The sequence below is a fragment of the Vanacampus margaritifer genome, chromosome 16, assembly GCF_051991255.1.
Source record: "Vanacampus margaritifer isolate UIUO_Vmar chromosome 16, RoL_Vmar_1.0, whole genome shotgun sequence".
NCBI classification, from domain to species: Eukaryota; Metazoa; Chordata; class Actinopteri; order Syngnathiformes; family Syngnathidae; genus Vanacampus; species Vanacampus margaritifer.
In genome coordinates this window covers 290,058-314,099 of record NC_135447.1, presented here as the reverse complement: position 1 = coordinate 314,099, position 24,042 = coordinate 290,058, and the positions used below count along the sequence as shown (strand labels likewise).

Sequence of the window (24,042 nt, the reverse complement as noted above, 5' to 3'; positions counted from 1 at the left end):
GAAATATTCAACGTTTTTGGTGTATTTCATTTTATTGTGTTCAATTTGCAGATTATATACTTTTTTTCTCACTGAAAAATAAACAAATAAATGAAAACATTAAACTTTGACCTTGAAAACATCCGCCTTTGTTGTTTTCTTTGTAGTTGTTTTTGTTAAATTACAGAATGTGATATCTCCACCGCCCCCCCCCCTCTAAAAAAATAATGCATAGGCTATTATTTTCACACCAAAATGTCTTTTTCTGAAACAAGGTGACTTTTTTTCTTGTACACTTGGTATTGTGAAAAACAACACATATCTTCTATTTACGTTTTTTTTTTTTTTTTACTACCCTGCTAGTACAGTGACATTTTTCCCCCCGTTGACTTTTCAGCATTTGAAAAGAGTCCGAGTGGAAGAAACGCAATCATGTTGGCTCCAAGTTGTTCATCAGTTGCTTGGCTTTGCGCTTGAGGGAGGGCGCCCCCTGTGGTCGGCGTCCAAAGCGCAGCCTCTCATCTTTCGGTTGCATAGAAACCGGTGACGGACAACGACCAGAGGAATCGAGGAATCGAGGAATCGAGGAATCGGATTCATTGGAGTAAAGTGCGCAAAAAATGAAAGTAAGGCAAAGAGTATAAATGTCGTCATGCTTCTACGATTGTGCTCATACAACACACGCACTCTCTCTCCTCCACACTCACAAACATCCTCTCACAATCGTCACACACAGTGTGTCGACTTGCTAGCGACGGGCTAACTTTTGCTAACCTTTTGGGCTGACTGCTAACGATTCAAAACACTTGAACGCCTCCCTGAGTCTCCAAGCAAATCGTCGCTCGTTTCCACCGAGCGCTTCAGTTAGTCCAGCCGACACTTTTTTTTTTTGCCTTCTTAAAAGGGGCGGACCTCAATACAAAGCTAAGTATTGATTCGTTGGCGCGAGAACATGTACTTCCTGATCTGGAAGAAGACAAAAAAGGAATGCGGCTGCCCGCATCGTTTTTAGGCCTCTCTTCTTTTATTCTTTTACAAATAGTACGAATATTATCTATCTGTCAATATTAGAAAAATAAATGGAAGGCTGCTGAGCTTTTTGGCTTAAGAAGCACAAGATTAGCATTTATGCTAACAACATTAGCCATTTCTACTTACCTTGAAGATGTGTCTGTTGATTTTTTTGATTTTTTTTAAAGAATCCAAAAATATATATATAGATAGCTAGCCACATAGCTTTTGTCGCATAACATTTTAGCTAATAGCGTGATTGTATTGATAATAAGCAAAGTGCTTATTTTGTAGCAAACTAACATGTGCCCATTTTAAGAATAGCTTTTAAGTGTCCCACATTAGCATTTTAGCTAGCAAGCGAGCACTTGTTATACTTGGGATTGTCCGGCTGCATAGCTTTATCTCTAGCCACGCATCTGTGCTACTTTTGTCTTTTCATAAACGTTAAGCCATGCGCCGCCCGTGCCGGACTGGACCGGAGCACTCGGTGAAAACCCGACTTTTGCGTGCGTCACGAAGCGCCGCCGCCGCGTCCACGAGGCTCCCGTTGAATGTCGACCCACTTGGACCGGCGCGTCCATGTTCAGGCGGCGCTCTCGTCTTCCTGCTCCGCCATGCTACCGAAGTCGGCGCTGACGTCCGGATCGGTCCCGGCGCTGACGTCCGGATCGGTCCCGGCGCTGACGTCCGGATCGGTCCCGGCGCTGACGTCCGGATGGGTCCCGCCCCTTTGGTCCTTTTCGTCCTCCTCCGATAGAGAGTACATTTTTCTGGACTGTTCCGCGTGTCCGGCCCGGTTGCACAATCGGTGGTGGCAACCCCCGCGTTGGTGTCGTTTGTGGAACGCAGCAAAGTCGCTAACGTCGCTAGCGTTGCCGGCGCCCAGAGGGAGGGCCGCGCCATTGGGGAGCCCGATGGGGGCTTCGGGGGTCGCTGCGGCGCATGCCACCCTCTGCAGGAGGGAGGCGGCCATCTTGAAGCGGTTGGCTTTGCTCTTGGCCGGCGCACAGGAGGCCATCTTGAGGGAGGCGTTGGGGTAAGCCAGGGCGGACTCGGGAGGGCCCGCGACGGTGGCGGTGGCGACGGCGGCGGTGCCCTGCAGGACGGCTCGCCCCGCCTTCATCATGCCCATCACCTCGTAACGGAAGCTGGAGATGTCCTGCTTCAGCTCCTGTCGCACAGCAGACGCTCGTTTCAAGCATTTCAGTTATTCGTGCTGCATTTTCATCTTGATTTCATCAGCCATTTTGTCGGCGCTTCTTTTTCGAACTTTGTTTGTATTTTGAGCATCCAAACTGTCACGTTCAATCTGTGCTTCCTTTTTAGATTTTCAGGCTTTTTGCTAGAAAACTTTTGTAATGCTTTTTCTCTGCTTTTTTTGCTGCACACTTTCTTGTGCACTCACTTTTTTTTTTTCAGAATTCTCACTTTTTCTGGCACTCGTAACGTGAAGCTTTTTCAGTTGTTTTTTTTTTTTGCTTTTTATGATCATTGGTTCACTTTGTGCTACTTTTTCAGGCTTCAAACCTTTTCTGGCATTCAGGTTTTTTTGTGGCTCATTTTCTGTGCTTCCTTTTCAGACTTTTTTTTAAGGTATATTTCGCCCCCCATTCACCCTGTGCTTGTTTTTCAGACTTGGGTAGCAAATGTTGGCACGACTCGAGGCTACTCTTTTTTTTTTGTTTGTTTCTGCACACTTACTTTCTCATGAAGTGACTTTGTGCCTCTTTTTCATGCTCTTTGTGGTACATTTTGTCCCACCTGAACTTTGTCACTCTTTTTCAGACTTTGTGTTTTGAATGTCTGCCTGATTTTTGTTTAGCATTTTTGCTTTTTGCTTCCTTTTCATACTTTTTTTTTTTTAGGGTGAGCACTGATACCAGCTTTTGCTATTCAGCCAATACTCGGCCTTGTTTCACGTTTTTGGTACTCGTGGTCCCTCTTGTGAAGGTTCGAGTACTCGTAGCGGTCTCGGTCAGAAAAAAGCCGTGTCTTTGGTGTCTTTTTTTTTTCCAGGCTTTGTCGTAGCGTAATGCTGACGCTTGTTCCCAGATAGCCTCCAAGTGTGTGTGCGTTCCGAAAAGGGAACCCGGGTGCGCTGACCTTAAAGTTGTCTTCCGTCAGGCCTTCCTCGGTCTTGGCGTCCCGGATCATGGCGGCCACGTAGCGCTTGACCAGGTTCCTCAGCACCTCCTGCGCGCACGCACACGCGTCCATCAAAGAGGCCATCAGCACCTTTCCAACCCGGTGCCGCTGGTCTCCGTGGAAACGTCACGGCCCGTTAAGCGGGAGAGAAATGGCGAGCGGCAAAGAAGAAGAAAAAGAAGACGCCCCCCCCCCCCCCCCACCGCCACCACTGAGGCGCACAAATAGAACTCCACACCCCACTGAGTGACGCGATGACTCATCACTTCATTTCTTCCAGCAGCAGCAGATGGAAACGCACAAATATAGACACACGCACACACACACATATACAGAAAAGGGGCGGGACTTACCTGGTACTGATGGTTTATTCTCAGGTTCTCTGCAGCTCGCTTCTGCACAGGAGACAAAGACATTTCGTCTTTCCAGTGCTGCCTTCACCTCTCAACTTTGAAACCCGAATCCTTCTCTTTCAAACTTTTTTCATTTTAAAGCCCTACACCTTAAAAAAAACAATTTTGAAAGGCTAGCCCTAATCTTAGTTTGAAACTGGACTTTGAAACCCTAAATACGGTTCAGGTTTGAAAGTTTTAATGGACAAGAAGAAGCACATGTGAACGTGGCGTTCCTAATCCCGCCTCACCCCGATGGTGCCGATGGTGTCGCGCCGGGCCTCGCCGTTCCCGCGGCACACTCGCGACCTGAGCCAGCAGACCAGGTAGCAGACGGACTTGGGGCTGGGGACGATGTTGAAGGGCGGCGGCAGGGTGGCGCCCTCTTCAAAGTAACTCATCCACAACTTGGTGCGGGCGAACTTCCACTCGATGTCGGCGTGATCCTGAGCGGAAGGCAGACGGCCACGGATGATTGGTCGCCCGCGGACAACCTGCCGGCGCCGGCTCGTCCTCACCGCGATGTGCTGGTAGGAGTTGTTCATCATGGCGATGAGCATGTTCAGCAGCACCACCAGAGAGATGATGTTGTACGTGCCGAACATGGTGGCGCCCACGAACTCGGTGAACTGGTGGTCGGCGTCCACGTTGGTCACGTACAAACTGATCAGGCCGAAGATGGACCAGAAGAGCGACTGCAGGGTCTCAAACAGTCTGCGGGACAAATTGGAGAAAGACATGACCTGAGATTAGGAGGTCAGGACAGCGTGAGGTTGACTGGATGAAGTTTGGAGGTCGTCAAGTCGTCTCGTCAGACAACGAGACGATCATTTGGGATTATGGCGACGTGAGTTTCGGAGCTGAAGAGAGGAGTTTGTCACATGTAAATGAGAGAGCACGGAGATTAAGAAGACCTGCTATGATAGTTTGCAGGTATGAGATCATGAGATTATGAGGCTATGATATGGGATTACGACAACATGAGGTGATGAATGTATTAGGAGGTGAAAAAAATGAGTTAGGCTCACATATGTAGGAGAACGTGGAGATTAAGAATCAAACTATCATCAGTGCTGATAGTTTGCAGGTATGAGATTGTGATTATGAGGTTATAATGTGGGATTATGACAATATGAGGTTAAATTATGCTAATGTTTTGGTTTTTTTCCCCAGGAGTGAGGTTCATTTAATATTGTCAAGTCTTCTTGTGCTACTTTGAGATTGTGAGGTTATAATTTGGGATCAAGACATATTGAGATTATAAATCTATGACGATATCAGGAGATGATTTTGTGAGTTATGAGAGTAGGAGATCATAAAGTTGCGTCCCTAAATTATGAAGACCTGCGATGATCATTTGCAGGTTGGAGGCCGTGAGATTATAATATGGGATTATGACAACATGAGAATATGAGTCTACTATGTTGATATGAGGTGAGGATTTTGAGAAGTAGTAAATGATAAAATGTGGGATCCTGTTATGGGGCTGTATTATGAAATGATAATTTGGGATTATGACATTAATCGCCGCTGATTTCAGGTGGTGATTCTGTGAGGTATGAGGCTGAGTCCAAAATGAAGTCCTGTGATGGTCATGAATGGGTCTGAGGTTGTGAGATTATGAGGTCACAAAGTGGGATTACGGAGCCATCGGAACTCACGTGGAGAAGGCGTTATTCTGCTCCACGCAGCGGATGCCTTTGCACTTGCCCCTCTCGTCCGAGGCTTTGGTTTCGTAGTAGAAGTAGAGCTGGTTCAGCCCGTTGGCAAAAGCCAGCAGAACCTGCACGGGGGACAAATGTTGCTACTCCCCATCGTCTGCGTAATCTCTCAGTCTGCGGTGGCGCTACCAGGCAGTAGATGAAGAGGAACTTGAGGATGTCCAGCAGCATGCGGCCCAGCGAGATCTGCAGCGGTCCCAGGTGGGAGTTGGCGGTGAAGAGCGAGATGAGGCGCAGCGAGCTGAAGATGTTGGCGATGGCGAACACCGCCTCGGCCACCAGCGTGGGGTGCCACATCTCCCACTGGTTCCGGGGCCTGCTGCCGCTGTACTGCAGCAACAGGACGACAGCCGAGACCGCGTCAAACGCGTGACACGTGTCCTTCGTGGGGCGGGGCCTACCTTCGTGTAGGCTACCATTTTCAGGGAGATGGTGGCCAGGTACAGCGAGTTCATGACAAAGTCCATCAGGTTCCACCAGTCGTGGACGTAGTCCTGGAAACCGCCGTCCCACATTTGCTTGATCTCGGCCCAGATGAAACCTGCAAACGCGCGGGAAGACGTCGGGAACTGTTGACGTCGCAAGAGAATATGAGACGATAACGTGCTGGGCTACAAACGTGGTCCTTGTCATAGAAGGAGATTATGAGGAGGACATTTTGAGATCATGATGAGGTGATATGAGAATTTGGGATTATGGGATTATATGATGAGGCATGAAACCAACTGCTGCTCAAATCCTGAAGTGGTGTTATTTTACTTTCAAGGATGTCATGGGATTAGGAGGTTCTAGGGTGGGATTATGACCCCACCATGAATCGATGACGTGGCGAGGCTGTCCCGGCGTTATCCCGGACTCACCCAGCACCCAAGGCAGGATCATCCACTCCACAGTGGTGGGCGCCGGGCCCTGCCGGTCCTGCTCGGTGGTGACGATGTGCTGCGAGGCGAGCAGCAGCAGGAAGAGGAAGGTGAGGTAGGACGCCGTGTGGCAGATGAACTTGATGAAGGGCTTGCGGATGAAGCGGCCGTAGCGGCTCTTGGGGGCGGTGAGGTAGCACAGCGCGAACGCCGGGTACAGGAGCCCGATGAAGACGCACGTCAGGAACTTGCCGGCCCAGTGGCGCCGCCTCCAGCCCGGGAACTCGTCGTACCAGCGCGACGCCAACAGCTGCTGGCAGTTTGGCTGCGCTACGAACTGAAAACGACATGCTGTTTACTGACCCCTACAGGACTGGAGTGGAACAGCGCAGCTCGCCACGTTGTCTTTTTCAAATGATTTTTGTGCCCCCTGCAGGGCTCGAGCGGAACTCTACGTCAGGATACTTTAAATCAAAGGAGTCAGACGGCCATGTTTCAAATCGTTTTGGCCTTGGCGGAGGTCTGACATCCCGGTTGGAGGTGGCACAAGGCTGTGATAATGCGCATAAACACACGCACACGCATTGTGAAGTCGAGCCACAAGATCAGAGCCACAAAGCGTCGACCCGCATCGTCGGGTGCCAACTCTGCAGCCCGGTTACCGTGGCAACAAGGGCTCCTCATTTTCTGTGCGTGTGTGTGTGTGGAGTGACTCACATTTCTAGATGTAAAAATGTCAAAGGAACACAAAAGTCGAGAAGAAAAGTGAAAAGCAAACTAAAAGCGTCTGACGCACGGCCAGCATTTGTCAGATGAGATTATGAACACGAGATGAAGTTTTATGGCGAGGCTGTTACGAGCTTAGCACATCACGAGGGCAGTTTTTTTACAAGAAACTTTTTAGATGTCATCGTGTAAAGTTCTGCTGATACTTCAGGATGTGAGATTATCAAATGGGATTATGGCATCATGCGGCCGACTCATTCAGTGCCAAGGACGTTAATATCCGTCAACTAAAATCCAACCATTCGCTGCCACCGACGTAACGAGCGCCTTTCTGAGTCTCGGTTGAGCTGTTTTGTAGTTTGAGAGCAAAAACTATGAGCGTCTTCTTTATCTTCTTGATCCCAAAATTGCATTTTCTCATCTTTTTAGTTAAGAATGCGTTTTTCGATGCCAAGGCTTTACTGCTTATTACGGAAGAACAAAAAAGGATGGAAACAACCTGACAGTCTTCGTCTTATGTTGCCGCAATATCGCGTGCGTCCGCATTCAAAACGCTTTTCAAAATTCATGCAGCGTGTTGAGCTGCAAACCAAAGTCTGGCGTGCGTACGAAAAGTGTGGCGAAGTGAAGAGAGCGCGACGTCCTCAGACGTTCCTGCCTGAACGGGTTTCTGTCAAACATGCGAAGTGCGCGACGTTTGCCGCAGAATGCAAAACACAAACTCGTTGTCATCGACAGCAGAGCCAAGAAAATGTGCTTGAGAGCGAATGGCGCGAGACCCCCCAAGCCCCCCCGGCCGATTCTGCCTAAACGGGCTGCGGTATAAAATTAGCAGCAGAAGATAAGCCGAAGCTTTTTTTTCTCGGCGTGGACGTGCGCTCGCCGGGTGCGACGGGAGCGCTGAAGCGGCGGCTCACCGGGATAAGATCGGCGCGAAAAGCGCAGATTATCTCCCGCCTCGTCCCCGGGGGTCTCGTGGGATTACTTTCATTTGCGCTGGATGTGAGCGGCGTGACGAGCTCCACTTCTGGCTCCACTGACGGACGTTTTTGCCTTTGAAGGAAAACCGCAAGACGGCACCTTCAGGCTCCTGCGTTTTGTTTTGTCACCCGCGACGGCCGTTCAATTTTTTTTCCCGCTCAATCTCGCTCACTGGCCTCGCATCATCAGACCCGAAAATGATCAGAACCGGACGTGATCATCCGATCCTCACCTGACAACCAATCATCCATCTCATGGGATCATAACTTCAGATTTGATATACTCAATCTCATAATCCCAAAACGTAAACACGATCATTTGCTCATCGAGGCTAATCTGAAAAAAGATCATTGACTGAAGATGATGAGCCCGCGAACAACATCTTCACTCCGTTCACTCGTTTTAGATGTACAAGCGCAGACATTGTGAATTGAAGCCTTCCACTCGCTCGCATCGTTTTTGATGGCACGGCAGCCCGTTGAGGCGGCCGAGACCCGCGTCCGTATGGAATGTTTATATTGTGAGCCGTCACTTGATGGTGCTTATCCCACATTGGCGTGTTTTCCAGAAGGTCGTCAAGCATCTCCTCGTGACTCACTTTGACATTTCTATTCCAGTCGGGCCTGAGAGCTCTCGGCATAGACGGGATGCGGCCCGCGTGAGAACCGAGAAAGCCGCCCCAAATGACTTTGATTCCCTCTCTGCGAGTCCGATTTGATTTCTCACAGAACCAAGCTCGGCATGCGTCCAGTCTTTGACCGTCCAGGCCCGACGCTTTCGGATGGAAATCGTCATCTGAGCTGCGCCAAGACGACGGCGTCGCTCACTGCACGTCATCTCACGCACAGGTTGTGTCATGGGATGACGTGATTGGCTCTGGCTCGCCATGCTTCGATCGTGATGAGGTTGCGAGGACATGAGGTTACGTTATAAGACGATGATATCATGAGACAATGAGGACATGATGAGGTTTGTGGGGTCACGATGTCATAGGTCATGAGGTGTCATGACATCATGAGGTTGTGAGGACATGTCATGTGTCACGAGGCTATGAGGTCATGAGGTTATCAACTATAGATGGCATGAGGTCATGAGGTTATTTTTTTTAATTAAAAAAAATAAATAATAATTCTGGAGAGCTCAGTATTGTTCATTCGGTAATTTTACCGATCTGACATGTCATCATCATTGCTCTCCTTTTTTTTTTAATATATCTATTTTTCGTTTTGCATCATGAGGTTACGAAGACATGGCGTCATGATGAATGTGGCCATGTCATAACCCCGTCCTGAGGTACGAGGACACGATGTCAAGAGGTTGTGAGACGAGACGGTTTGTGGGTTGATGATGTCATGAGGTCGGTTAAAGGACGATGATGTCACAAAGTCGGGAGGATCTGAGGTCATGTATCATGACGTCATGAGATGTGACATCATGAATGACGGCGGGCGGCGCTACCTCTTTCTGGTGGTACTTGATGGCCAACTTGAGTCTGGCCAAGTCCCCGTTGGCGTCCTCCTCCAGGAGGTTGACGCCGTCTCTGTAGTTGAGGATCATCTGGAGCTCTCTGGAGCTTCTGGTCTGGTCCAGGAGGTCTTTGGCAAACTCCTTGCACTGCCGCGACAGCTCCTCGTACTCCGACTTGAACTCGTTCTCCACCTGCAAGCGGGTTTCTCCTGCCTTTTTCCCGTTGGCCTTTTCGGTACTGCGGCGCCGCTTACCTTGCTGAGCTCCTGCAGTTCCCAGCTGAGCCTGAAGGCGGTGAGGAAGGGGTCCTCGCTGGAGAGCGCGATGAGGGAGGGGCTGGACAGCGCCTTGTAGATGTTGAGGCGCGAGCGCGAGTGGCGCAGGCTGTCCACGTCCGAGCTGGACACGCACTCCACGCAGTTGCAGCGGACCTGGGTGCGAGCGCGCACACGCACAAACACGCCGGACTGCTGTGTCAATGATTGGACCCTTCTCGCATTTTATGGACCTTCTAATGGGCCTCCGGTGGACAATCGTTGAGAATTAGCGCTCGTGCTAAAACGTGTGAAGCATCTCGTCGATTTGATGAGAACAAACCGATTCTGTTGCGTTCCGAGACGTGAGCTGATGCGGCGCAAGGTTCGAATAGTTTCGCCTTTCTCGTTACATTTGGACTTTTTTAGTTGCTTCCGATTCGTTTTTAGAGCACGTTTGTATTTTTTTTCCAAAAATGCTTCATTGTTTATAGTTTTAGTTTTTTTATGTTTTTGGTTATCATAAGTTGAAACCTCTGATAAACGTCAAAGACAAATTTGCCTTTACAAAATGATCGGTCATCGCTTGGCAAACGTTGAAGAAAGTTTTGTTTTGTTTTGAAACAAACTAAATGTCTTTAACATGAAAGACAATCTGGATTTCAACCAACCAAACGTACTCCTTTTTCTAAAAATCAAAGATCTTCAATCAATGTTTTGCTTTGGTTTCTTCCAAGGCGTTCCCGTCTTTCACAAACCTAAAGTGTTAATAAAGCGAACCCGCGTCTCTTCACGAGCGGTCTTCAAAAGCCATTTTCAAAGACAATTTAGCATTTTCAAAACTCCAGTCTTGAGTGAAGCTAGCGCACGTTTTGCTATCAATGGACCAAAAACATTGAATTTTATTTGTATATTTGTCGTCTCCAATCAACCGAAGTTGAATCTTTTCATGAACACAAAAACAATTTAACATCAAAGAGCTCCGAAACCGAAAGTTACGTACGTAACGTCGCTTCTGTTTCGACCCTCCCGACCAGCAGGTGGCGCGCGTGGGGGATTTTCCGTGCTGCTTCAGCACCGCCACCTGCTGGTCGGGAGGGTCGAAACAGAAGCGACGTTTTTCAGGCAACAATTGAGAGTCGTCAGGAAACAGCACAAGCTTGTTTTTTGGTCTGTCGGAGAAATCGTAAAGAGAACCGCCGTCAACTTCATTTTGACTCGATTATGCTTTTGATTGTAAGCAAATGATTTCTTATCGTTGTCCCTTTTCATAGCTGGCGTGAACTAAAAGGAACGACGCATTTCCGACCAGCTTCTTTTCCAGCCACTCGAGCGCATCTCAATGCGATCGTTTCAAGTTGCGCCGGCACTCGATCAAGCCGGAGATGTTGGGCTGAGATATGGCGGAGTAAGGCAGGCCAAAGTGCTGACTCGGCGGGATGGGCTTGAGAGTGGGGGGGGGCTAAGGGGGGGCGTATTTGCCACATCAGGCCCACCTCGTGCGGCTGCGGCATGGACACGCCCCTCTGCACCAGAAGCTTGATGATCTCGTAGTTGTTGGTGTGCGCCGCCAGGATGATGGGCGTGATGTCCGGCGTGAAGTCCGAGAACTGCTTGTCCAATAGGATGGGAGGAACCTGTCGGGGGCGTGGCACAGCAGGACACTTCATTACAGACACGGACTGCCTTTACTTTTGCAGTTTTGGGAACATTCAGCCATTTTGTTTTCATGCTGCCGATATTGGAGCTATTTCAGAGAATGTTCAAGTTTGAAATCGGCTCCGCTTGTCGATCTTCGGTGGACCCACCAAAAAGTCTCAAGACGCCTTTGCCTGAAAAGACAAAGGAAGTCAGCCATTTGGGCTGGAAGTGGCCATTTTTGGTTCATTTTTGGAAAAGTGTGACAAACTCTTTTGAAAATTCAGCCGGTTTCCCAAAGCCACATGAAATTTGGTCGGCGTGTCTATAATGAGTAGAACTACAAAAAAGTCTCAACAAGTCATGCCTGAACAAGCACAGGAAGTCAAAGGTTTTAGTTTGAAGCAAGGTCATGTTGTTCATTTGAGGCGATGCGGTCCAGTTGCTTCAGCACAAACCAGGAAACAAAAACCGCCACACGTTCACAGAAGCCCACAGGTGTTGCTTGGGAAGGATTTCATGTGTAGTGTAGGCATAAAAAGCAGGACTGAAGATTTCACATTCAATAACCTTCAGCAAAAACAGGCTGAGCTTGAAATACTTCCTGTTTTCACTCCTCTTCTTCTTTCAGACAAAATTGCATCTTCATCCATCTAGTGATAAACAGAACAAAATAGTTCTAAACCATATCAGAAAATCTGTCAAATAGCAGGACCGCGCCCCCGGAACCCATGATTGAGGAGGGGGGGGGGGGTACATTCCAAGACCAAGCCCGCAAAAGGCAAAATATAAATAAAAAAAGTGTTTATGGTAACAATTTTTGAATGTGAGCTGCAGGAATTATTTTTGAGGCGATGCTTGGTATAAAATGTTAACGAGCCACAGGTCTAAAAATAAGTTCTTTTTTCTTCCAGACAGAAGCTCTCTTCACACCCGGTCGGCGGGGTCAATAAAGCCGTAATTCCCGCGACATCCGGCAGGAGCACACGCCGCCGCCGCCGCCGCCGCCGCCGCCGCCGCCGCCGCTGCAGACGCACTTAATGCGGCGTGAAGGCTTTTTATCAGATGGAGCGTGAAAAGGGAGAGAAGAGATAAGCTTAATGCATGCGGCAGATAAGAGTGCCCCGTTGACACAGCGACTCGCCGCAGCACGGACGGACGGACGGACGGACGACCTCCCAGCTTTTCTGCAACTTTGAAAGTGTTTTTCTCCCGCCGCCATCTTGAGCTGAAGCCCAAGTGGAAAAAAATTGTACTTGCCAACGGCCGTTTTTAAAATCACACTTTTAAGATGAGATTGTGAATTTGGAGTTAAATGTCGCATGTCAACTCGAACCTTTTCATTTTGTACTCTATTGGAAAATAACTGGCAATGTAGATTTACTTTAGGTGGGATTCCATTAAAGCATTTTGATTTTTTTTTTATTAGTTATATTTTATAGCAAAGAGTCATTTTCATTTTGAAATATTTGTGGAAAAAATACATTCACTGAAACTAATGTCTAATTATTTTTTAGCGGTGGGACTTGATTAAAACGTTTTTTTTAGTCATATTACGTAAGAGTTGTTCATCATTTTATTACATTTGTACATATTTTCATCATATTAAAAAAAAAAGCCTTGCCTCGTATTGTGTCAGTTACTGATCGTTGATTAAAAAAGAAAAAGAAAAGTGTTGATGCTAACGTTAGCCGCGACATCCACAAATAATCCAAATGTTGTGAAGCATCGCATCATTGAAGGGAAACAACTGAGTCCACATTTTTCTTTTCTTTTTTCTTCTCCTGACCCAATTTAGAGTGGAAATGTTTCCCTTCCGCGGAAATTTATGACAGCCGGCGGCGCTTTTCAAATGGAAAAATTGGTCCGCCATCACTTAGCGGTCGCAGAAGCAAGAAAAGCCCGAAGTAACGACATCGAAAGTCAAATAGACAACAAACAAGTGCTGCTTCTTCATCACAGAAAATGTTCGGGGTCACTTGTTGCTAGGTAGAATTTGTGCAGAGGGCGGTCATTGATCGGTGCCACAAAGCACAAGAAAGGAAGGAAGGAAGAAAGAAAGAAAGGAAGAAAGAAAGAAAGAAAGAAAGAAAGGAAGAAAGAAAGAAAGAAAGAAAGAAAGAAAGAAAGAAAGAAAGAAAGAAAGAAAGCAAGAAAGCTGCACTTTGGTCTGGCACAAGATGGCGGCGAAAGCTTTTCATTCTTCATTTTGAAGCGCATCCAACACGAAGTGGCTCGGGAGCAAAAGTCTCCCCAAATCCTCTTGGTCAAAAGATCCTCTGTTTTTTGCCAGGTCAGGGCGAGAACCCGACCCATTTTGAGTGCGACTCCCATTTTGACCCGGCACGACTTTCAACTTTGCCGCCTGATATGAAATCTTGCTAATAAAGCAAAGCCAAGAGAAGCGACGGACGTCTGCGGCGCACACGCACACGTCCCGTCTCGTCAATGCCATTGATCGCTTTGGACCGGCGCACACGCGTGGCACCCGCTGACGCTACTTGACAAGCCGCTTTAAATGCGTCTGTCAGAGAATTGAGCAAACGTCGTCCTGTCGCAATCAACCGACCCAAAAAAAAAGACACGATTCTCTAGCGTCTGCCGAGCGGCGTTCGATCGAGAACTTTGACCAAGCATTTCTGTCAACCTTCATCTCGCGGACAGACACTCGCCATCCTCTTCCTCCTTCCATTGGCCCCGCCCCTTTCAATTGACTACTTGTTGCAGCTCTGATAGCACGTGTTACTTTTTATGAAGTCCATCGCTGTAGAGTGCTTGTTTTTTTATTTAAGACAAAATACACACACAAGCTTTTTTTGTTCTTTTCGTTGCTATTTTCAAACACTGCACGGCTAATCTTCAAAATTTGTGGCCAAGCCTGACTCACGCCGTTTGTTGAAAACTCACAACTTTCGTCTGTCTAGTCACCCGCCACGGCCGGCGCTCAGCCGCCATCGCTCACCCGCCATCGCTCACCCGCCATCGCCGGCGCTCACCCGCCATCGCTCACCCGCCATCGCCATCGCTCACCCGCCACCGCCGGCGCTCACCCGCCATCGCCATCGCTCACCCGCCACCGCCGGCGCTCACCCGCCATCGCCATCGCTCACCCGCCACCGCCGGCGCTCACCCGCCATCGCCATCGCTCACCCGCCACCGCCGGCGCTCACCCGCCATCGCCATCGCTCACCCGCCACCGCCGGCGCTCACCCGCCATCGCTCACCCGCCATCGCCATCGCTCACCCGCCACCGCCATCGCTCAGCCGCCATCGCCGGCGCTCACCTGCATGCCGCCGCTGGGCTTCTTGTGGTTGAGCAGCAGCTCGACGGCGCCCACCACCTCCTTGCGAATGGCGTGCAGCAGGGCGTCGCCCACGTAGACGGCGAAGCTCAGCAGCAGCTCGATGATCTCCAGGTTCTCGTTCTCGATGGCGATGAGCAGCGCCGTGCGGCCCAGCGGGTCGATGCAGTTGATGTTGATCTTGAAGTAGATCTCCGCCTCCTGAAAGCAAAACCGCGGCGCGCTTGGCCGTAACTGCGCCGGGTTGGGCCGCACGCAAAAACACGGCGGAGACGGTCGCAACTGCTCACGAGTCGTTCTGCAGTTGACGCCGAAGAGGATTCTTATGTCATCAAGGTGTCGCAGCATTGTGTTCACATCCGCATCGTTTGAAGGGTTACGGGTTACAACATTGCGACTTTTGACGCTCGTCGAGCCCATCGGTGGCGTTTGGCATCGTTTGCTAGCGTTGAGCTAAATACATTTCAAAAGCGCGTGACGAATGCAATCGGACTTGTTTTCAGTTCACTATTTGCCAAATCGCTGCTTGTGAGTTTCTGGTGCTGCCGTTCTAGTAAAACCCAAAACAACTCACCTGCAGGGAGTGCTTGACGCTAGCATAGTCGCCTTTCTCCACGGCGCCCAAGTAGGCCTTCTCCAACGCCGACAGCTCCGACTCGGCCCGCACGATCCTCAGAGGGATGCGGTCGCGGTACGACGAGCTGTCCGAGCGCCGGTAGTACAGCTGGGACATGGCCCCGCCCCCTGCGGCCCCTGCGGCCCCTGCGGCCCCTGCGGCCCCTCGGCCCCTGCGGCCCCTGCGGCCCCTGCGGCCCGCCCCCGCGCGCTAGCACCTGTTAACGGATGCTAACAGACGCTGCCGGGCCGGAAGATGTCGTCCTGAGGGAGAAAGAAAAATGCTATTCCATTGGTAGCGTTAGCGGTTGCCCCGGCAACGGTTGTAATCAACCTTAACCCCATTTGCTGCTAAAGGTGTCTTTGATTGTCGGCCGCATTTCCATGTGAAGATCTTTTCATGCTTGACACACAAAGTTCCTGCAGCAATAAACGGGCCCAAGATTGACATAAAAAAAACTTCACTTCAAAGTTTCGCTCTTTAGAGTAGTTGAAGTTCCTGCAACTTTAGTTGGAGGCGGCCACAAAAACGGGGAAACAATCGGTCCAGCAATGGTTGACGAATCGGATGAAAGAGCTCCAAAGTTTCAGGAGCTTTTTAACTCGTGACAACTCTGCAAAGAACTTCCCAAATGTGAAAAGTAAGTCAAAGTTCAGAGAAGTGTACACAAGATCGCAGTCTTTTAGTTCCAGGAACTTTAGCAAGAAATGTGTTGCTGGTTTGAATCTCAGATGGGAGTTTCTGTTGTCCAATTGTCCTTGGGCAAGACACGCAACTTGAAATTGCCTCCGAGGCAAAAACTTTGTCAATGAGAAACGGCCTCAGATGGTTCAACAAACATTAAATATCCGTTAGCTGAACAAAGTTCAAGCGGGAAACAGCAAGTAGGCTTGAAAGCTGACCTTTAACTAAAAATTTTTTTTTTAAAAAGAGCAGGAAGTGAACGGACTTCAAAACTAAAATCTCAAAATGAGAAAACACATGTTGAATTGAAAAAGTCTTATTTGTGGGAAGCTTGCGCTAAGAAACCATCAGCATCAAAGCTAAGTGCGGCCTCCGAATCCGTCTGCTTGGAGCTCAACAATTCAAATGCTAAGCTAATTACAATTAGCCACGCGAGTAACGACATTAGCTTTAGCTGCGGGCCAGCTGTGATTGGCAGGCGCGGCCAACCTTGTCCAGACGTAAACACCATTAGCTCGCTAATTGATTGGCGGCCGCTGCGGTTGCCAGGCGACCGCAGCCAAGAAACAAAAATGCTTCCAGAACTTTCTTTTGTTTTGTTTTGCGCTCCCTGGTGGCAAAAGTGTCCTAACATGGAAATGTCTGATGGCGATTTAGTGAGCAATAAAATCGAGTAATCAACAAAAGTCAGTGGATGGGGCGGCCTTAAAAGGCAAAAGTGACACCATTTTGGGGGGGGGGGGGGGGGGGGCGTCTTGTATTTGAAACAGATATCTATATAATCCAGATTGGATCCGGATTTACACGTTAATGTAAACACCACAATGTGCAGCAGTTCAACGAAAGTGACCTTTTCCCCTTAGCATCATCATATGAATGTACTCATGGGACACACACACACGCACGCACACACACGCACACACACGCGCGCACGCACACGCACACAGTAGTGCAGTCAAGCTGCACATTACCGCAGCCTCTGCATTGTTTCATCCTGCAGCCTTCGTCCGTCGCTCCGGTGGCGAGTTCAACAAATACAAATGACACCCAACTGGGCTCACTGTGGGATTATGCAAACACGCGCGCACGCACGCGCGCGCACACACACCGACAGCTGCTGCAGTGGTGGCGAAAAACATCCAAGTCGTGAAAATGCCAATGAATTTGTCCAAGTTGAACTGCGCGTGTCAGCGCGCGCGTCACTTTGCTTTTGCGCATTTTTCATGGCAACGTGACAGCAAATGCAACGTAATCGTCATGACAAGAAGGGGGAAAAGGGTCACGATGAGGAGAAGGAGGAAGAGGAGGAAGAAGAAGAAAAGAAAAGCGCCCACCTTGTTGATGTTGCTCATGGGAACTTCGTGCCGGCAGGAATTCACTTGATGGTTTTGCTTTTCTCCAATTACATCCACACGAGGCCGTCTTCTACCGCGGCGTCCCTCACGCGCACGCGCCTCTTCACTTCCTCCTCCTCCTCCTCTTCATCATCAACATCGTCGTCGTCGTCGTCGCGCTCCCGACACTTGGAAGCGAGTCGCAACAACGTCCACCGGCGCCACCGGACCGCCGCGCTCGATCGCAACTTGCTGGCCGACCACTTTGGACCGGGAGAAGCGCGAGAGACGCAGAGGGACGGGGGCGGGAGGGACGGGGGGGGGGGGGGAGACTGAGAGGGAGACGCAGTCAACCCCCTCAAAGTGCGCCTGCCGTCCGCTCGCAGACACCTGTTGGCAAGAAGAAGAAGAAGAAGTCGAAGGTTGCAACAGTCCAAGCGGGAGAAATAATGCAAATCTGCATTCAATGGAAATGCTTTCAATCCAAAATCAACTGAGCTGAGCTTTGACAAAAAAAGGCTATTACGGCTTTTGAATACACGAGACAAATAAAAAGAGCAACAAATATGCAAGAGCGTCATTGCGGCACATAATCTAGTATTCATTTGCTTGACGTGTGAGTTTGAGGGGGCGTGGCCTAGTGAGCCACATCATTATTTGGGGTCCGACGGGTCATTTCTTCAAATTTGAAGCCATGCAACGCCGCCATCTACAGGGACGCGTTTGCCACTACATTGGTTTACGAAGCCCAATTTCGCAGACAAGCTGAGCGAGACCCTCGTTTGGTTGAAAAGAAAACCACGAGACCAACGCAGTCCACATCCTTCAAAATCAATAGTTGCCCCAATTTCTTCTTTTGTCGCTCAACAGCCTTGAAAGCGTCAAAGTCAACACGCGTCCTGATTGGACCAAATGAGACCTCCAATAAAGTGCTCGTTATGAAAAGGTGCCAAATTAGGACCAAGCGTATTTTAGCTTAGCGACCTCGATCTGCCATGTTGAATAGCACCAAAATCAAGACTCGAACCCGGTGAGTCCACACCAAAGACCAGCGTTTATCGGACTTCGCTGTTTGTCCAGTGATTGTTTCAATGTTGATTGCATGTTTTGTGGCGATCTGCAACCTCGTTCTGCCTTTACTAAGCATTCTTGAAAAGACGCAACGTTTACGGGACTGAAAGCCTCATCCGAACCCGTTACCGGCCCGTTAGCTCAGTAAGCTAAACCTTTGTCGTTTCTCATGACTTTCTTTCTCTTTAACACGACCGATGAAGGTCGCTGAACTACGAAATGGACCACTTGGTCGTTTTTTGGTCAAATGACCAACACGGTCGTTATTGTTGGACGACTTGTGAGACAATTTAGACAAATACGTGCGTGTGTGCGTGTCAAAGTTTGCAAAAGTCCTCATTTGACTTCCCTGAGCCATCATTGGAAATAAATCCTTTCCGTTCTCCCTCTTTGTCGTGTCCTGATCATCCCGCAACAGCAAATATCAGCCCCTGGCTCATTTTGTGATTGCTTTTGGCGGCGCCTTTGCCGTCTGCTTGGCACGCGTTTTGCTGTCGCCGGCCGTGTTTACAATCCGCGCGCCTGGCGAGGAGAGTGTTTGCGTGGGAGGAATGTAGCTTAGCATGGAACATCTCTTCTAGATAAACAGTACAAGATCGGAGCTTGCCGTTCCGCCGAGCCGCCAAGCTCCGCCCACGCTGAGCACTTCAAAGGAGGAAGGCGAGTCCAAGAGAACCCGTTTGGATTTAGAGGGATTTTGTTGGCTGAGTCAACCACTTTGATCCAAACTCTAGAGAACAGCAATGGCAACCAGTAGACGATATTTGGGTCTCTCGCTACTATTCGGCCAGTGCTTAAGTGCTTTGTTGACTTACAGCAAACCGGAGTGCGCAGTAGGCTCCGCCCATCCCCCAAAAAACAGCACTGAAAAGAAAAAAAAACAGCAGACAGAAAAACAGGATCGTGTACTGAAAGGTTGCGCGTCATCAACATAACAGAGTGTGGCAGCATTTGGCTACTGAACAACACGGGGCCGAGCATCCAACCCTGTGGCACTCCCAAGGTGACGTTACAACACTCAAAGGACACGTTTGTTGCGTCCCATCTGACAAAACATTTACAGACCAGGAAAGGGCTAAACCTTTTGAAGCGGTGCCCGATCGACAAAGGTGAGGTCGTGAGGTCGTGGGGTCATGAGGTCGTGAGGTCATGAGTTCAAGTAACAACACAACAGCTAGCCAAAGATCATTAACCACTTGTGTTGGCTAACGCGGCCGAAAATAGATCACCAAGATAGCTTGAGGCGGCATTTGGTGCGGGCCGCCAAAAAAAAGGGATTTCGACCCAAACCAAACGTGTGCTTTCGTATCTGAAACGTTTCACGCCCTGCGGATGTCAGTGGAAAAGGAACATCAGGCCCAGTCGCCGTCCCCGCTGCGGGTGCGACCTCCATCCGTCAACGCCGACGCGACGCCGACAGTCCTTCGGAATCATCATCACGGCGAGGAAGGCCAAATCGTGCACGGGCCGATCAATGGATGGCGGCGGCAAAAGTGATTTGTGACGATCGAGCCCCGCTCGGCCGAGAGCGGCCAATCACGCGCAGGATAATCAATAGCCAATGCCGATCAGCTTGCGCATCAATAAATGTCCACAAGCAGCTTTGCATGAGCTGCTTTTCTAGCGGGAGCTTTTTGCGTCCGCGCACACACAAACGGCGCCGCCGGCTGGTAGAAGAAGAAGAAGGAAAAAAACAACATGATCGATTCTAAAAATAGTCGCGCAGCTAATTCTTCTGCCGTAAAAGGCGATTGATGGCGGCGGACGTTTAAACAAGATTCCCTGCGGTCGACGTTTCATCAGCGCAACGTTGCTGCTTTCATGACGGAGGCGTCGCCAAAAGTTGATGCGTGAACTTCCGCGGAAAAGGAAGCGCGCACGTCCCGCTTTCCGGAGGAGGAACGCCGGCACGACATTCTCCTGTCCTGAGTCACGTTCTGCACATTGACAAGCACTACAGATAAAGATGGACGCTTAGCAAAAAAAACATTTTTTTTAACTTTCAAGTCTCCATCAAGGACGAAGTTTTGAAGTCGAAAGTCAAGAATGGCAACAAATTGTTCCTGTTTGCTAACAAGAAAACGACAACGTTTTCATTTATCTGCGACAATTTGAAATGTTGGAAGCCATTTTAGCAAGCGTGACGGAAGCCGACACGCTTGATTTGCTTTCATCGCTCACATCACATGATGTGGCGGCTCACATCTGTCCCCTCACATCTGTCCCCTCACATCTGTCCCCTCACATCTGTCCCCTCACATCCGTCCCCTCACATCCGTCCCCTCACATCCGTCCCCTCACATCTGTCCCCCCACATCTGTCCCCTCACATCCGTCCCCTCACATCCGTCCCCTCACATCTGTCCCCTCACATCTGTCCCCTCACATCCGTCCCCTCACATCCGTCCCCTCACATCCGTCCCCTCACATCCGTCCCCTCACATCTGTCCCCTCCTCTGGGCCGCCACTTTGACACGTGGTGTCAAATTAAATGTAAAGTAAAAATAAGTCAATGTTTGAAAAGAAAGCATTTTTAAAGATGAAATGCAAACATTTTCAAGCTAAAAGTTAAATACAACTGAATTGTGTTTTAGTTATTACTTTTTTAAAGCAATGTTTTTTTAACTGTCCTGGATTTCAAATAATAGTAATATATAATCATAATTAAATATGCCATAGCGACATGATAGAACATGAAAATCAGCAAGAATAGTCAGCAACAAAAAAAGATTTTAAAAAAATAGTCTATAGACTGCAGAGGCCACATGTAAGAAATTGACGACGGAAGTGAACGTAGTCAGCAGCATTGAACGCCACAAAAGCACAACTTGCAACAAAGAGACCGCCATTAGTGGCGTAGGACCCGAGAGGCCGCAAGCGAATTGATTTTGATGGGAGGGCGTCCTGGGGGGATGCGGCGTAGAGGGCCGACCCACTGGAAGCCACAATGAGCGGCCGCCGTTTGATTTCCTTTCAAGGCGCACAAAGCAGGACATGGCCGGGCGAGCGGTCGCCGTGACAACCACCTGTGGAGGACACGTGCAGAGATGGCGCCGCGCGTGCAAGCGGTCGGCGCCATCAGCCACGTCGAGGTGCGAGCAAGTCCGCTTACCAGCGGCTGACCAACTAACTGACCAAATTTGACAAACTCACTGACTGATGACAAATACATGCTTTATTGATCCCAAAGTCAATTCTGAAAACTGACTAACTAACTGATGTGATCACTAGCTGACTAGTTCAGGGCAAGAAGATACTTTCATTTTGGAAACTAACTCAGAGAAATGACAAATTAACTACTAGAAGACGAGCAACTTGACTGATTTGCTGACTTAATGACTACCAAATTGAGTAACTGTGTCAGCTAGGTTATGGTAGGTAGATTCTTTGTTGATCCCAAATTCTGGGAACTCACTAAATGACTAACTAACCAACTAACTAACCAGCAGACTAATGAAGTCACTCACAATTCTCTTGACTAGGTCAGGTACTGCCTGATAGCACAATAAATCCTGGAAACGAAGCTAGCTATCTACTGTACCTCAATAACGAACTAGGTCAGGTAGTTAGATATCTGTTGGAAAATATTTGATCACGACCTCATTAACTAACTAAATAAGCAGTTAGGTCGATACTGTACTTATTCCGAGGGAAATTGTGGAAACTAGCTCACTTACTTATCCACTAAGGAATGCATTAATACCTACCTAAACTGTAGCTAACTACTTACCTGGTCTACTCACAGACTACTAACACTAACATATTGACTTACTACCTAACTGGCTGATTAGGTTAGGTTAAGTAAGGTTAGATAGGTATATACTTTTTTGAGCCCAAAGAAAATGATGAGCACAACTAACTAACTAACTAGGTCATGTTAGGTATATACTTTATTGATCACAAAGAAAATTCTTGAACTAACTCGGGTCAATACTTTAATGATGTCATGGAAAATGTTAGAACTAACTAGAATGACAGTAGCACACCAGCCACCTGACTTACTCACTGACTTACCAACTTGACATACTAACCAACTAACTCAACTATCAGACGGGCATCTGTAGAAAAATGGCAGAATGGCTGCAATTTCAATTCCAATCACTCACACAACTGCACACACACACACACACTTGTCTTTGTATCATCGTGGGGACATCTCATTGACTTGCTGCATTTCCTAGCCCCGCCCCCTAAGCAGCCAAAATGTTTGCCTACCGCCATTTCTTACCTTAACCTCAACCATAACCCAAATCAAATCTAAATTCTAAAACCAAGTCTTGACCCTCAAAAAGGGGTCTGAACTTGCGGGGACCACCAAAAGGTCCCCGCAATTCCAAGTCGGTCCCCAGAATGATAGGTAAACCTGTAAAAACACGCGTGGCAAAGACAAAAGCGCGCGCATACACGCACACGCACGCGCAGCGTTTTTCAGGTGGTCTTCGGAATTAGCCCCCCCTCCGGTGGCACTTCGCACATGATCTGACGGGAAACACAATCAGGATGGAAATAAAACAAAGCTGACAGGAAGGAGCTTCTTACGCTGCACTCTCGCTTTCCTCTTTTTTTTTTTTCCTGCCGCCTAAAGCACAAAGTGGAGCCAAAAGAATCCAATGAGACTAAAAGCTCCAAATGCATTGATTGCGTCCTTCTGCTCGGAACCAATTAAAAAGCAGGCAGGCAGGAAGGAAGGAAGGAAGGCAGGAAGGAAGGAAGGAAGGAAGGAAGGAAGGAAGGAAGGAAGGAAGGAAGGAAGGAAGGAAGGAAGGAAGGCAGGAAGGAAGGAAGGAAGGAAGAAAGGAAGGAGTTTGCACTGAAGGCCATCAAAGCAACTTCGCGCCATCTGCACTTTTTCATTACACGCGCCCGCCGTGTGCTCGGCGCGCGTGCGTGAGCACGTGACGCACTCAGTGATAACAAGGCTCCTATCGGAAGGTAAACGTGGACAGACGCAATGAATAAGAAGTGAGAGCCGCGCGCGCGCACGCACGCGCACGCACGCACGCACGCGTGTGCTGGATGACGATCGTTGCGTTACGACCACCGGCTGCTTCTATTGCACACTTGCCAGAAGAGAGAAAAATGAAAAATGGTTTTGTGGAAACGCGTGAAATGATTCCAAAGAAAATTATTCAACTACGGTAATTAACTAACTAGGTTACATTATATTCTACAATCTAGAAACTAGCTGACTACTTAATAACTACTACTAGAGTAACTAGATGAGGCGCTTACTCACTTGATCTGAAGGAAATTGTCAAATAAATAAGTCATTTACTAGCGCTTTATGTTGGTGTCGATGTTAACATTGCATGAATTCAAAAAGCTAATGAAATGTGCTTTAGCTTCATTTTTGTTTTCGTTACGAAAAAGTGTCCAATTTTTGTGTAGCGTTGCCATTTTAGGAAAGTCCATCAACATCACCAAAACGGCTTGGAAAAAAAAAAGAGAACAGCATGAACAAAATATTTAAGCTTCTTCAGTACAATACCTTTTCATCTTCTCTCAAGACCCCCACCAGACCCCCCCCCCCCCCTCCCTGGAGCGTCTCCTTACCCGATTATCCGTCCGTGCAAGATGACGGATGGGATGAAACCTGAGCTTCAACGAGTCCGCGCTGGCGAGAAACGGCGAGAATTCGATTTGCTGTCCGTCCATCCCCGAACGCCGGCCGTCTTCTTCTTCTTCTTCTTCTTCTTCTGCCAGGAAGGAAGGAAGGAAGAAGGGAAGGATTTTCCCCACACTGTCTTTAATTTCAGTCCATTTTAGACAATTTTGACCTTTTCAAGACGAAGCCGATATTTACTTCACCAAATCCACCAAATATAAAAATAGACTCTCTCCTTTCAATGATGCTTTTTT

The 24,042-nt window shown here is 48.6% G+C and overlaps 1 protein-coding gene across 1 annotated transcript; it reads right to left on the bottom strand.

Annotated features, from left to right (window-relative positions):
• Positions 1 to 6: 6 nt before the first annotated feature.
• Positions 7 to 23,951, bottom strand: LOC144036440 (short transient receptor potential channel 4-like). The gene is made up of 16 exons (XM_077547101.1): positions 23,737 to 23,951; positions 17,114 to 17,503; positions 15,054 to 15,358; positions 14,462 to 14,680; positions 11,036 to 11,176; positions 9,540 to 9,716; positions 9,277 to 9,477; positions 6,112 to 6,448; positions 5,653 to 5,792; positions 5,381 to 5,581; positions 5,192 to 5,313; positions 4,049 to 4,244; positions 3,782 to 3,976; positions 3,492 to 3,533; positions 3,097 to 3,186; positions 7 to 2,164 (listed from the first exon to the last, which is right to left on the bottom strand). Exons 3-16 carry the CDS (start codon positions 15,210 to 15,212, stop codon positions 1,577 to 1,579), a joined length of 2,808 nt encoding a protein of 935 aa, XP_077403227.1. The 5' UTR covers positions 15,213 to 15,358; positions 17,114 to 17,503; positions 23,737 to 23,951; the 3' UTR covers positions 7 to 1,576.
• Positions 23,952 to 24,042: the final 91 nt, after the last annotated feature.

Bases quoted from the DNA above. Each gene is read 5' to 3' on its own strand.
- LOC144036440 (XM_077547101.1), bottom strand. From the start codon at position 15,212: ATGTCCCAGCTGTACTACCGGCGCTCGGACAGCTCGTCGTACCGCGAC. The intron at 9,478-9,539 runs GTAAGCGGCGCC...ACCCGCTTGCAG, and splicing joins AACTGCAGGAGCTCAGCAAG to GTGGAGAACGAGTTCAAGTC. The intron at 6,449-9,276 runs GTAGCGCCGCCC...TGTCGTTTTCAG, and splicing joins TCAAGTACCACCAGAAAGAG to TTCGTAGCGCAGCCAAACTG.